This window comes from Myiozetetes cayanensis, unplaced genomic scaffold, assembly GCF_022539395.1.
Source record: "Myiozetetes cayanensis isolate MyiCay16 unplaced genomic scaffold, myiCay2020 scf15, whole genome shotgun sequence".
Lineage (NCBI taxonomy): Eukaryota > Metazoa > Chordata > Aves > Passeriformes > Tyrannidae > Myiozetetes > Myiozetetes cayanensis.
Genome location: NW_026087159.1, coordinates 13527751 through 13541782, shown reverse-complemented (window position 1 = coordinate 13541782; position 14032 = coordinate 13527751). Strand labels below are relative to the sequence as shown.

At 45.7% G+C, this 14032-nt stretch overlaps 1 protein-coding gene and 1 long non-coding RNA gene across 5 annotated transcripts in view; both read left to right on the top strand.

Annotated features, from left to right (window-relative positions):
* The window catches only part of HTR2C (5-hydroxytryptamine receptor 2C), a 194756-nt gene extending 185604 nt beyond the window's left edge, over nucleotides 1-9152 (top strand). For all 3 annotated transcript variants that reach the window (XM_050310723.1, XM_050310721.1, XM_050310722.1), the window contains one exon: nucleotides 5442-9152. In XM_050310723.1, coding sequence (XP_050166680.1) covers nucleotides 5442-6271 — 830 coding nt within the window. In that variant the 3' untranslated portion in view covers nucleotides 6272-9152. The remainder of the gene's footprint in view (nucleotides 1-5441) is intronic.
* Nucleotides 9153-10568: 1416 nt separating this feature from the next.
* Nucleotides 10569-13894, top strand: LOC126637453 (uncharacterized). Of its 2 annotated transcripts, none has more exons than XR_007628330.1 (2): nucleotides 10569-11329; nucleotides 12215-13894. It is a non-coding gene; the product is annotated as an uncharacterized LOC126637453 (long non-coding RNA). The 2 variants fall into 2 exon arrangements; XR_007628329.1 differs by having other exon boundaries at nucleotides 11595-13894.
* The last annotated feature ends 138 nt before the right edge of the window (nucleotides 13895-14032 follow it).

The following is a 14032-nucleotide window of genomic DNA, read 5'->3' as shown; positions in this document are numbered from 1 at the left end:
TGTTTTGTTTCTGGCCTGGGTGTTCTGTCACACAGCTGAGCAGCCTCAAGCATGAAAGCTGTCCTAATGATGTCCTTAAAGAGCCTCCAGGTACAAATTAAGCCTTCCCCTGCCTTACTGGAGATAATCCTCAGTTTGAGGAACGTGGTTGGAGCGGCACCACTGATATAAAAGGAGTTGGAGTCTCCTCACAGACTAGAAGCAGGTTGTGCGTGGAGGTAAAGGGTGACTGGAGTGACTCAAGTAGTCTCCTTCAGGTCATGGTTTCAGAGCATGTTTAGGGTTGTGATTTGCATTTCTGCCCATCCTTGTGTCTCTGGGATCAGTGAGTTTCTCAGCAAGGCATTTCCATGGCACTCGTGCTGATGGGACGCGTTTGCTCCTGAGGGACTGCACTTTGGGACAGGAGCACACACTCAGGGATTGCCCTGCAGGCTTCAGGCCCTGCTTAGCATACAAACCTTTGGACATGCCTTTCATGGCAAAAAAAAAAAAAAAAACCAGGCAAAAACACTGCTAATGAAGAAGGCAACAAAGGGAAGGTCAAAATGTGTTCCTGGGGCTTAGCTCAAACCTTTCCCACCAAGCAGACAGGCTCTGTCTGTGTTCAAATGCACCATTGGAAAGATTTGGCTGAGCAAACCAAGAGAAGTGATTTAGCAAAATGGAAGGGCAGGGGGGAAAATAATTTATTCTCTGTCATATATTGTTTTTTGCTGGTTTTCCATCGGGGTTGTTCAGTGCTCTCCCAAGGCTTAAGTAAAGGTCAACAGCTTGTTCAGGCACAGTCAGTAATGACATTAATCTGTTTGCAGTTGTGCTTGCTGTGGGCAGGGAGATCCTTCAAAGTTCAACCCCTTTATATTTGACTTTAAACCAATGCAAGGCTGGCACTCTTGCTTTATTAGAATAGTTACACAAAACTAGAATTAATCCAGCCCTGAAGGTGCCTTGCTGCAACATTAGCAATGAAAGGCATTGGTGGTTTTGAACACTTCAGAAGCCCAGGTTCTTTGATTTTTATCTGAAGAGCTTTGCTTCCTGACCCCAGTACCTTTCTTTTTACACAGTGCAAGTCAGGAGGCTGTTGGGGTTTACTACTCCCTGGCTGAATCAGAGAAATGTGCAGGCACTTTGTGAGACAGTTCTGTTAAGAAACCAAACAGATTTGTTTTGGTTTAAATATAAGGTTTATTTTTAGTTTATATTATTTAAATATGAGGTTAAAGATATGGATTTGAACATGCAGTGTTTACCAGTGTTCTTGGTTTTGCAGTGTAGACTGCATTTGTAGCACTTGTTTGGCACATAGATTTCTTTCTGCTTTTTTTTTTATAAATGCTTTGTAAATGCAAGGAGGATGGCAGTGAGGTCCAAAGTCCACCTGCATCAGCAGATCCCTATTTTCTTTAGTGAGGTGGTTGTCCCTGGAGGAAATATCTTCTTGTAGGAGAATGGGAATTGCTCCCTTTCTTAGTGAAAATAACCATCAAAGACCACATCTCTTCAGTAATCTCTATAATCTCTATCAGTCTCATGGGCTTTCATTGCAGAAAACAAGGTATTAAACACAAAACCAGTATTGTTTTTCATTTAAGTCTAAATCCTGGGAATGACAATTTGGACTTTTTAGCCAGCTTTTTCTCTGCAGCAAGCTAATACATGTTTTACAAGCCCATATTTCTAGTCATTTGGGGTTTGTTTTATTAATTGAGAATCTGTGAAGAGCATCTGTTACTCTGTGTCCACAGCGTCATCTCAGCCCCATTTGGTGAATCAGTTCTGCCGGCTTAAGGACATCTTTAAAGCTGACAAGAAGCAGTTAGGACAACAGTTGTAATTGGATTTGTAATCCAGGGGATCTCTCTCTGTCTTGCTTCCTGGTGCTCTGTCAGACAGAAGCCAAAAGAGGGGAGAGGATGAAAAAAATCGCGTCCATTTTCTCTGGTGTGGTGAAAAGGGATATCCTGCTCAAGCTGCTGCCTGGCAGAAGGCACACAGAGCTCCCAGTCTGGGGTGTAGCAGGGACCTGGTTGATGGCTTGCTGGCTGGTGGTGATTGTTGTGTCTTCTTGCTGGGGCAAAGCAAGTTGCCCTGGGCACTGCTCAAATATCAAACAAGAGGACCAAGTTTGCTCTGAAGAGCGAAGTGGGATAGGCAATAGGCTTGCAAAACTTTCACATGGCAGGTTTTTGGAGCAGCCCTGCCTCTCTTGGGGAATTCGCTGCCAGCTTAGTTAGAAAGTTATTTGACACAACTGGAAAATGCATCCGAGGCTGGAGACCTCAGCTCACTAAATCAGCCTGAAGTCTGTTGATGAAGAGTGTGTCAGGAAAAAGCTCATCAAGTGCTCTGGGGCTGAGAGCTGCACAGAAGAAAGGCTGTGGACAGCAGTGGCTTCAGAGCCTCTTGCCTGAGCAGACATTCACCCTCACTGGTGTAGCGAGCTTGGCACTCTCTGACCAACTGACCTTAGTTCTTAAGTTATGAACATCTAAAACTGCTTTGTTAGCACTGTGGGTTGCTTGAGTCAAGTGAAGCTGGATGCCTTCTCCATACTGTTCCAACAGCTGAGCTCAGGTCAAGCACTCTTGTCCAGCCATGCCCAGGCACCATGGAATGCTTGGTGGTGAGCACAGCACGGGCTGATCAATGTACCCTGACTGAAACAAGAGCCAGGGTGGGAGCTGTGTCTGCAATCAGGTATTGTTGCACTTGGGATTGTGTCAGCAACATTTTTGCAGTAATCCCCTACAAAGGAAGCTCCTCTGAGGTGTCTGAGACCTTCCACACTTCCTTCTCACTTACTGGGGGGGTGTAGAGTTCGTTCCTGTTGCCAAAGGTGTGTTCAGTCTCAGCTCCCTTTCAGGCTCAATTGTGCAGTGGATCAGTGATAAATCACGTATTAAAGAATGAGTTACAAAGGAGAAGTGTGAGGTGAAAGGCAGCACTGGAGACGAGGGCAGTGCTGCCCATTCAGCAGTGCTGGATGCTGGCTGACAGCTGAATCAAAGTGTGTTGGCAGCTTCTCTGAGGGCGTCTTTCTTCCTACTGCTTCTTTCTTCCTACTGCCTGTCATCAATGCTGAGGTATCTCATGCTCATGCAGAGTTTTAGGTTGCCATCAGTGCTCTTGATCTGTATATCCATCATATCCCAGAACCAGGTTATTCTTCCCAAATGTACTTTATGGGTGTCACATAAATGCCACTCTATGTGTGAAGATATCCCAAAGCCTCATCTCATTTCCCTTGGCTAAAGCAATAACAGTAAGCTAAATGATGTCTACTTCATGAATGAGCTTTTATTCATTTTGGAGTATTTCAAAGGGTAGGTGTTATAGAGGGCACTAAAGCATAAAATTATCCATGCAAATACAATCCCAGTGTAATGCCATTGATTTAATTCAGATTTCATCTTTGTGTAAAGACTGCTTCACCAGTATCCAACTTCCACCATTTCCCAAATATCCATGGTTTGATGGAGCAAAGGCATTAGAATGATGCCTTTAATGATGGAGAGTCAATGGCTTGATGTGATGAAGGGTTTTGCAGTCACAGGGATTTGACACAGGAGAGGGAACAGGGGTTAACATACTGGAAAGGAGGCAACTGCCTTGCCAAGGGTAAACTGATAAACATTGGCAGGTAGAGGGAGAGAAGAGTAAATCTTAGAACTAATGCTTGAGCTAAGGAGACACATGATAGAATCACAGAGGGCATTTATAGTTGTTACTTTTCGAAAGAAATTGCTTCACTGGCTTACTGGCACATGGTAATTTTATGGTAATGACAAATTGCAGATGAATTCTCCAGAATCCTGGAAAACACTTAGCTGGAATGGCAAAAACATCCTGGTTAATCTCTTTAGCATGTTACTTTTCCTGCTTAGAAATTCAGAGTTCCACAGGATGAGCTTTGTGACCTGTGCTGTTCACAGTAACTCAAAAAAAAAAAAAAAATCCAATCCAGCCCCACCAGTGGCTTCAGTGTGGATTATTTCTTGGGTGAAGGAGCTAAGGGAGGGCATGGCCAACCCACAGAAGTGCCTGAGGAGCAGGTGCTCCATGGTAGGTGGCCAGAGAGGACAACAGAAGACACTCTATTGCTCTCTAACTACTTGGATATGCAGGTTTTTTCCTTTCTTTAAAAGGATGGAAAGGATGAAAAGAAATGGAGAAAGATAAAGGTATAGAATGAGTTTGACATGAGGAAGAGAGAGTGAATAGGATGGCATTCTCCAGTTCCAAAAGAGATATCAGACAAGAGAGATGATAATAGGTCTATAAAATCACTGAGAAGGTGGAAAAGGTGACCAGAAAAGTGATTATTTGCTGTTTGTTACAGTAGAGACACTTAAGGGATTCAAAGGAAATTTTTATCAGGTAGCAAATATAAAATGAGCAAGAAGTACTTTGCTCACATGACAAACAGGTGGGTTGGGGAACTGAGAATTGTGCAGTTAGAAATGAGATCAAGGATTCATGGAAGATAAATCTCTCAAAAGCCATTTTAAAAACCAGATATGGATGCAAATTGTTGTTTTGGAATTTTCTAAGCTACGATGCTTAGAGCTGTCCCCTTTTGTACCATGGCCCTAAACTTCTGGTACCTCTCAAAGACACGAGGCAGGACTAGATGAACCCATGATGGTCTAACTAGATCAGGCCCACCACATCTTTTCCAGGATCTCCTGTACACACGGGTTGTGGTATTCCAGAATATACTGTTGATTTTAGAACGTTTTGCGTCTGTCCTGGTGTGGGACTGAGCTCCACAGATCAAGGGACAAAGTTTGGATCACAGAACACATGAAAAATATTTGACTTAGATCTTGCAGAGACCACTGTCTGCTTGCACTAAGAGAGTCCATAAGGACTCAGAAAGCCAGGAGTTTTGCTTCCATGTGCCTATGAGGACATGGTGGGAGTTGCCATTTTTTAATAGGTATTATTTTAATTTCTTTAAGAAACTTGCTTTTAAATCTTCATAGCTGTAATTCTTTTGGATTTTGAAAATATTTCCTTGTAAAATTTCCTGCAATCTACCCTATGTCAGCGATTTCAAAAGCCCTCCAGACTGGTATGGCGTGGCCAGCTGGGACAGAGCAGGGTGGTGGCTGCCTTTTCCCCACCCAGAAATTGCAATTAATACTAGAAAAATAACTCCCTATAGGAGTTACTCTGCATTCACGGAGTCAGCTGTGGAGCACAGCAAGGCTGCTGCCGTTCCTGGAGGAGGGTGTCATTCCCTTGGAGTTGTGCTCCCAGGAGTGTTGTTTAATGAGGTTTTCCCTTCCACTTGGAAGCAGTAACTTCCCTTTCTAAAAGTTTTAGGCAGTGTGGTCTGAATGCATGCAGGGCCTGCATCACCTCTGCCACCCTGTCCATCCATCCATCCATCCCTCCAGGTAACAGTCTCTTTTTTGGTTTCATTTCTGTAGGGATATCTATGCCTATTCCAGTCATCGGTTTGCAGGATGACTCCAGGGTGTTTGTAAACGGGACCTGCGTCCTCAACGATGAGAACTTCGTCCTCATTGGATCCTTCATGGCTTTCTTCATCCCTCTCATCATCATGGTGATCACGTACTGCCTGACCGTGCAGGTGCTGCAGAGACAGGCAACGGTGTTCATGTGTGGAGAGGTGCCCAAGCAGAGGAGGAGCAGCGTGAACTGCCTCAAGAAGGAAAACAACGCAGAGAACATTTCGATGCTTCACAACCACGAGGGGGCATCTCACTTGAACTCCCCCGTAAATAAGGAGGCAGTGCTTTTCAGGAAAGGAACTATGCAGTCCATCAACAACGAGCGAAGAGCCTCCAAGGTCCTGGGCATCGTCTTCTTTTTGTTCCTCATCATGTGGTGCCCGTTCTTCATCACTAACGTCATGTCAGTCCTCTGCAAGGAAGCCTGCGACAAAGACCTCTTGAGCGAACTCCTCGATGTGTTTGTGTGGGTGGGGTACGTCTGCTCCGGGGTCAATCCCTTGGTGTACACGCTCTTCAACAAAACCTACCGCAGGGCGTTTTCCAATTACATCCGCTGCCAGTACAAGAGCAGTAAAAAGTCAGCGCTGCGGCAGAACCAGTGTCTGAACGTCGCTTCAACAGCCCTGTACGGGAAAGATCTGACTTTAACGAGTTATCGCAACGGCAACGAGTTCAACAGCGTGGAACTGGAGGCTGAGGAGGGCCTGGAACTGCAGCCAGGGACTTCAGAGCTCTCCATAAACAGCTGTAATGTTGTAAGCGAGAGAGTGAGCTGTGTGTAAAGGTGACTCACGCAGCCTTTTGCTACGGTGTATCTGTAGCCAAAATACAGTGTGTACAAATGTAAGTGTCACTCAAAGGACGATGTAAATATTGCATTCTGAACAAAGCTTTTTTTTTTTTTTTAAAGAAAAAAAAGGAGTTGTCTTTCCAGTCCAGTACTTAAAATCATATATATTAATATACTGCAGTGAAGTTTAAGGTTCTATATTTACTGTTAATAATAGATCAGAACTATTAGTTACTCTGCATATGTCATGGACAAAATGTTTGAATTCTTCTTCCAGTGCATGAACAAAAATGCTGAATATTTATCTCAGGTGGAATTTGCTGGAGTCCAGAATGGCACGTTAATAGTTATATATCAAATACATGCTATTAGACTTGGTCAGTATAACTTTCTTTTTCAAGTTGACAGTAAATATATACTTTAAATCCTCACCCCTATTTGTGCCGTGTAAAGACTTTCCAGAAACCTGGCAGAAAGACATCACAAAAGCGTAGTGGCCATGCAGGCACCTGGCCAGACATGCCCTGTGGCTTGCTGCCATACTGGGTCAATCTTGCACTTCAGGGGTCCTCTGTTAAATTTTGACTCCCTCTCCAATCCTGCTGTTTTATTTCCATTGCACTGGAGGCTCTGGCTCCCCTAGGGAAGGTAGGGAATGCAGTTCTGCTGTGGTTTTGCAGTCCTGGCTGGGATCACTTGCAGCCTTGGAGAAGAAGCATGAGAGACAAAGTTATCTATTTCAATCATTCTATGAATGGGAGGCCTCAGATTCTTAAGAAGCCCTCCTTTGGTCTTACAGAAACCCATGAGGTCTGGGTTGGAGCAGGCTGTGCTCAGTGCCCTGCCTTCACTCACTGCTGGAGGATCAGGGGCTTTGGCTGACCTGGAGAAGAGCACTCTGGCTTTGGAAGGGCCAGATCTTTGGCCTTCTAGGATCTCACATCTAGCTATTCTTTAGCTTGTTTAGCATTTACTTTCATTTTTCAGCATCCTGGGACTTGCATGCTGGTGGTAGAGCACTGCTTTGGGTGTAGAGCAGAAGCTGCTCTGTGAGTGGTGCTGGCCAGGGCCAAGCTGTGAGGAGCAGGATGGGCCTTCCTGGGGGATGCTGGGGGACAGGCACAAGTGAAGGTCCCTGCTCCTGCCTCAGGAAGGGGTGGGCAGAGCTGAGCAGAGCATGTGATTGGAATCATTTGCTGGTGACATGGTTCAAAAATAAACGGTGACCAGGGACAGGAAGGAAGCAGACCTGGAGCTAGTCTACGTGGAATATTAATCTGGATTAATTTTTAAATTTGATATATTCCATTTTACTCCCAAAGTAAATTATAGTGTATCTTATTAACACCACTTATGTCTTTAATGAAAGCATCCACACTGGGATGGAATGCAGTTTAAGTAATCTGCTTTTAATACACACCAGGTACAATTTGGATTGCTTTTCCTCTGCATTCCTGTGTACACAAACTCCCCAAGGCACAGTGTCTTTCTGCCACTGTGCCTCTGGGGTGATTCCTGTCATGCACATTTCCTTGTGTGGAGTATTGTCTAATGCCAGATATCACCCATAAGGTTTTTATATCTTCATTAACTACTACACAGATGCTGCAGTGCCCATCTAACATGGATGCATTTAGCATCACTGACAGCCTCTGGCAGTGATAATCATCAGAACAGAGAACATTACACTAGGCACGGTTAAATCGCATTTTATTAACATGAATTGCTTGTACTCTGAGCTTGCTGTGTTCATTCCATTAAAATTAACTTCTAGAAGAAACAGAAAATTCTGCTAATGCTTTAGGTTACTGCTGTTATGTTGCTCTGTGCAGCAACAACCTTGCTGAGGCCACTACTAAAACCCAACATGTGGGTTGTGCCTGCTGCTGGCTTGATCCCAGACTGATGTGTTGAGGATGGTCCTCTTTTCTCCCTCATCCCCTCCTGGGAAAAATCCATAGCACTTCCACACAGGCAGACAAGATATCCCAGTGCAGAGTGTAGCTTACTGCTTGAAGAAGGCAGCAGGGATGCTCCATGTGCCAGCCTGCAGATACCACCATGGGCTTGAATGCTCTGGAATCTGCTCACCTCTCCAAAAGCCTCAGATAATCAGTAGGAAAAGGGCTGGCCAGAGACACAAACTTGGTCCTTCAGTGACTCCTATTTACCCTGAGTCAGATTTTATTATCTCAAACAGTTCAGAAAAATCAGAACCATCAAATTGCTTTTTAAGTTGTTTTGTTTTGTTTTAACTTGGGGGAATTTACAGCACATCTTTTCCAAACGTGTCTATGTGTGTATGTATATATATGTGTGAGTTTGTACTTACATATACACACATATATATATATTTAAGAGCCAACCACAGACTTTGAAAGCATTTAGCAATAAGTTAAATTACAGTAGCTTCTAGCATGTGTAAATCATGAGTGAATAACTCATTTTCACAGCATCCTCAAGCTCAGTAGAGGTCAACACACAGGCCTTGTCTTTGCATAGGAGCCTTCATGTCTTACCCTTGTCGGTTCTGTTGTGTGGGCAAAAAGGGAACCTGCTATATTTGGATGTAAAAAAAAAAAAAAGGGAACTGAACAGAGAATTTTCAGGATTTTTATAAATGTTTTTAAAAAATTCAGCACCAGAACTGTAAATATGTCAACTCAGCTGGACCCGTTCTGATGTACAGCCCTTGTTTCGATGGACAGCCAAGGGCGCTGCCTGACAGCGCCTCGTGGTCTCCCCCAGCCAGGGGGTGACAACATTTTTGTGAATGTTTATATACTGTCACGTACCCAACTTTCTTTGGGTCATTCACATCAGGGTTTTGTGATGCTGCTATTAATTTATTAAAGAAAAGTTTGTTGGTTTAATCATTCTTAATTTATTTTTTTTCCCCATGGTCTATCAGAAAATAAATAAACGAATGTGCTCTCTTCTTTCTTTCATCTGTCCCCAGTTAAAATATGTCCTGACCCAAAAAAACAAACAAACAACAAAAAACAAGGGTAAGGATGTATACCTGAAGTATGGCCCACAGTTGCTGAATCTCAGAAATTACTGTCAGCAGATATCCCAACATTTCCAACCTCCAAACTTGTTAAATACGAAAGTGGTGATAGACTATTCTCCCTCTTCGAATTGCTCCCTCCAGGAATAACCACTGAAAATTACATTTCTAAAATTATGTCAGTTTGAAGAATTGATTTAGTTCTCTGAAGCTTAACCAAAGTCAGGTTGTCCCCACAGCAGCTTTGCTTCTCCTGAGGTGTAGCCATTGACCGTGGGGGTGCCTCCAGAAACCCTGGGCTGTCTGACGCGAGTACCTACTGGAAGTTCTGCGTGTCCTCAAATCTGAGCTCAGGTATGGTTTTGTCTCACAAATAGTGTGTGTGGTGGTGTTTTGTTTTGAGTTTGGATTGAGCAAGTGACAACAGTTCCTTGGAAATGGTGCTGTGGGGTGTGTTGTTTGCTTTGTTTCCCAAACCAGATGGAGCTGTGCGTGCAGGCTGCCAGCGGGACAGCACACACGCAGAGGCTCCCACCCAGCAAACAGACCCCCTTGTTTCACTTACCATCAGCCAGTCTGCTCCTGGGCGCAGCCCAGGACAGAACCAGCATCTTCCTGAGCTGTAGGGGCTTCCCCACCAGAGGTCAGAAGCAAGGCTGGCCATGTTCAGGCACAGCTTTGTGGCTGGGCAACCTGGTTGTTAGGCTTGGGCTGGCTCATCCGTAGCTGGGACCTGTTGGCCCTCACAGCCAAGGCTGGGGTGTCCCATCCATGGGGTCAGCTGTGGTGGCTTTGGGGAGCTCTGCATGCCTCAGACAGAGACTGTGCTTTGAGAAGAAGGCCTCCCCTTCAGTCCTGTGCTTGCTGAAGATAAGAGCAGCTACCCAGAGGCTGCAGCATCTGGGAGGGAATACGGTTCAGAGCCAATGCTGAGGAGCCTCGAGGCATCCCACCTCAGCATGGCTCTCTATTGTCTTAACAACTGTGAGTCTGCAATTGTTTTCATCTGAGTGATAATTTGAAGATGTAAATGTTAGGTGATGTGTGAGTAGTCAGTGTGAACAGTGTGGTTCATGCTGTTTTCTCTACAGAGACACTCATGTCAACCATTAGTGCCTTTCTTCTGGAGAGCCCTACAGAAACATTCCTCGCTGGTGTGGACTGTGCCCAGTGCTCTTCCCTTCCCAGTCAGCATCTAATGTGCTGGAGTCATGAGGGTCCTGGATATGGAGACCCACAATTCCAAAGGAACAACGTATTTTAAAGGGAAAAAAAAAAAAGCAAACCCAAGCAGCTCTGCAGAAATGTTGTTTAACTTTGAGCTGCTGAAGGGTGTCTGATACTGTGGCAGACAAATTATGCTAATCTGGCATTCCAAAAGCAGTGCCCGTCATGTGATAAATGAGCAGATGTCTCTTGGATGGGTTTCCTCCCTGTGTCACAGTATCATTAGGATAGCTGCATGCCAAGAACTGCACTTGGCTTTGTCTCCATTTCAGGCTGGGGTGGGAAAGGCATCAGAAGCTTTTTCCTGGGAAAATTCATGCAAAGACAGCCAAGCCTTGGGCAGGTGCAGCAGAAGGACAGAGATGGGCAGGTGAGATGTGTGCACACATCTGTGCACGTGAACACACACACAGAAACCCCAGAGAGCCACAGGAGATGTCAGCACACTTTAGACTTCCCTTGAAAAGATGGGAGTAGCTGAAAAGCTGGGGAGGAAACCTGTGATGGGGAGATCAAATGTGCCTGTAGGTGTCACTGTGAAACGTGGGCTGTTTTGGCATGGATGGGTGTATGTATCAAAAAGTGCTTTTCTTTTTTTTTCATTTTTAACCATGAAGTTGTTACTGACTCTTCTGTCTCTCCATCATTTTTTCTTTAAGTCTCAGGTCTTCTGCATGTTTTCTTTTACCCACACTGAATCCTGTGCTCTGAGGCTGTCAGAAGTCAGCAAAACATCTGTGTGATGTGTCATTCCCTCTCGGCTGTGCAGGGAGGCTGCAATCCCATAACAACATGGAGATGGAGTGTCTTCAGGTGAGGGATTTTAGATCTCTAAGAGACAGACAATCGATGCAGCGAGGCACACTCACTGACTGAAGAACCAAACCAGAACATCTTTAACAAACAGTCAAGTGCATGAGCTCCACACAGAAAAATTTCCCTTGAAACTGTCCTAAATCACAGGTTCTGCTGACAGCAGGAGGGGGCGTGGGTACATGGGGAGGGAGGCTGGCAGCAGCGGGGTTTCTGCTCTGGGCAGCCCTCCCATGGGCTCCCTCCAAGAGGGTGCTTGTTTTAGGACCTGGCACTGTGCCCAGTGGGATCCACTCCACCCTTTGCTGAGCAGGAAAAGGTTGTGACAGCCTGTCCTCCTGGGCCACAGCAACGAGGATCTGTGGAGGGCCTGGCAAGTGGGTAAGCCTGTAGTGGTGACACAGGTCCAATAACTGTGGTTGCTCTGGGGTGGTGACAGCAAGAGAATTATACAGCCAGTGGATGACAAATTATTGTGGGAAATCGAGACTGGAGCAATTACATCCCTCATGAATGTCGTCTTATGTTCTGCTTCCCAAAAAGCCAAAGGATCTCTTAGCAGATAAATGCAATTTCCCCAGAAGTGTCCTGGGATGACAGCTGCTGCTTTGTGACTCAAGTGGGTATCAACACTTAGGGCCTAGGTGACTTGAAAAATGAATCACGTAGCACCACACAGGGGCATGTTAAATCCACTGCTCTGAACTCTCCTGTGCTTGCATGGTATAAATTGGACAAATTAACTTTTAATTAAAATACAGCCAAATTATCCAGTGTATGCTAGTGTAAACTAGTGCCTCTTGGAGCACTGCATGGTTGCATTTGTTAAAATTTAGAGCAGCTTTACATCTGTGTGTGCTGCTGATGTCCGTGTCTCTCCTGCAGAAGGACAAGTGGATGCCAGTGACAGATGCTCATCAAAGACACTGAAGCTTTTAATCAGAGTCCTTTTCCCTGACTGGCAGCTAGAACAGCTCTTCTGTGACATTCTGGGGAGGAAGACTTCAGTGCCCCTCCTGTGGGGCCTGCACTTCCCAAAGATCACAACACTGCTGAAAGCAACAGGTAAGTGCAAACGCCCAGCAGCGATCTCAGCTGTGCTGGAGGTTCCTTCCCTACAGGCACATGTCCCAAAATGTCTTCAGAGGGGATCCACAGGCTGCAGTGACCCACCCATGAAGCCATGGCAAGGTTTGATCCCCTCGACTGAGTACTCCTACCCCTCCTTTCTGCAGCTCAGCCACACGGCTGGCACACAGGTGGGCTGACCCCCAAGCGACCATTTTTTCTCTTGCACCTTCTCTAGGTGCTGCTGAAGAGAAAACTGCCTGCACCCTCCACCAGGCTGGCTGTGGTGGCAGCTGGCAAAGTGCTGGGACAAGTTACTCACCCTGTGCAGCACAGCGGGTGATGCAGCAGACCGTGATCGGCAAATGGTGGTTTTCCTTACCCAGAACTTTACTCCTTGAGGGTAAATGAAGGTTACCTGTTACTCTGTAGTTAGTTGGCATTTCTGCTTTAAAAAATAGGTGGGACTGTGTGCTGGGCCTGAGCAGTAGCCCTGGTGATAGGCACAGTGGGGGGACACGAGTCAAGGTGGGGCATGGAGAGCCCTGTTAATGAGAAGGAGCAGAAAGCTTGGCTTGTTCCTCCCAGCAGCCAGAGAGGGGCAAAGCAAGCTCTGCATCAGGATAACAGGGAGTGCTTGTTCTGGATAAGGAAAGACAAGACAGAGGAAAACACTGATATACAGAAAGGCCAGAAACAAGGCAGGAATTAGAAGCAGGTTTCTAGCAAGTGGGGTATTCCAGGTTTGGGACTGCACTTCCTGCTGAGGCAGCAGTAACAGCAACTGAAAAGCTTATTGAGGGCTCAGCTGTTGCATTCACACAGGAGTTTATGCTCTAGAGGTACAGCAGGAGGACCCAGCTCAGCCCTTTTTTGTCCTCAGCCTCCCGTTTGGCAGAGCTCGGGCACCAAGCCAGGCATCTGCACAGCAGGACCTGCCTGGTGACACATCCTGCAACAACATCCCAGTGTGGGAGGAAAAAACATCTGGAAGCAAGGATGCTATTTTTAGGTTATGGTCCTTCCAAGTGCTGGTAAAGCCATGAAAAATGACAACACAACTTTGGAGGAAGGCAGGTAGGGCCGTGTCAAGTCAGTGCATCTCCCACAAACAGGACAACGTGAAGTCAAGGGATCGTGAAGGCTGTGTGTTCCCAGCCCCAAACTGCATGAAGCAATACTCCACTTGCATTCTTGGAAGGATCCAGAATCAACCAGCTTGGCTAGCCCAAGCCTGACTGCATGCAGTCATGTAAGTATGTTTTATTTACCCACAGCAGCATTTTTGGGTGCTCTGGAGAACCAGGTGTTGAGGTAATGCCTTTGCTGGGGCTGCCATTAGCTGGTGTTGTTGAGAAAACACTGGTGAGCAGCTTTCAGGATTGAGCCTGCTTTGTGCTTGCACTGTCTGATGGTTTTAATGCTTTTCTTTGTTGCTGTAGCTGGGAACTTCATGCTCTTGCTCTGGTAAAATAAATTGTGCTGTTGGCCTTTTAAGCTCTGTGTTGTTAAAAGTGGACTCTACTGAACCTGGTTGATTGTTTTCTTAGCAGGAGTGTTTCTAAAGAAATTGGCACCAGGGGCACAGACTTCTGGGCAGCTACCAACCAAGATCAGTTGGGGAGTCCCAAAGGC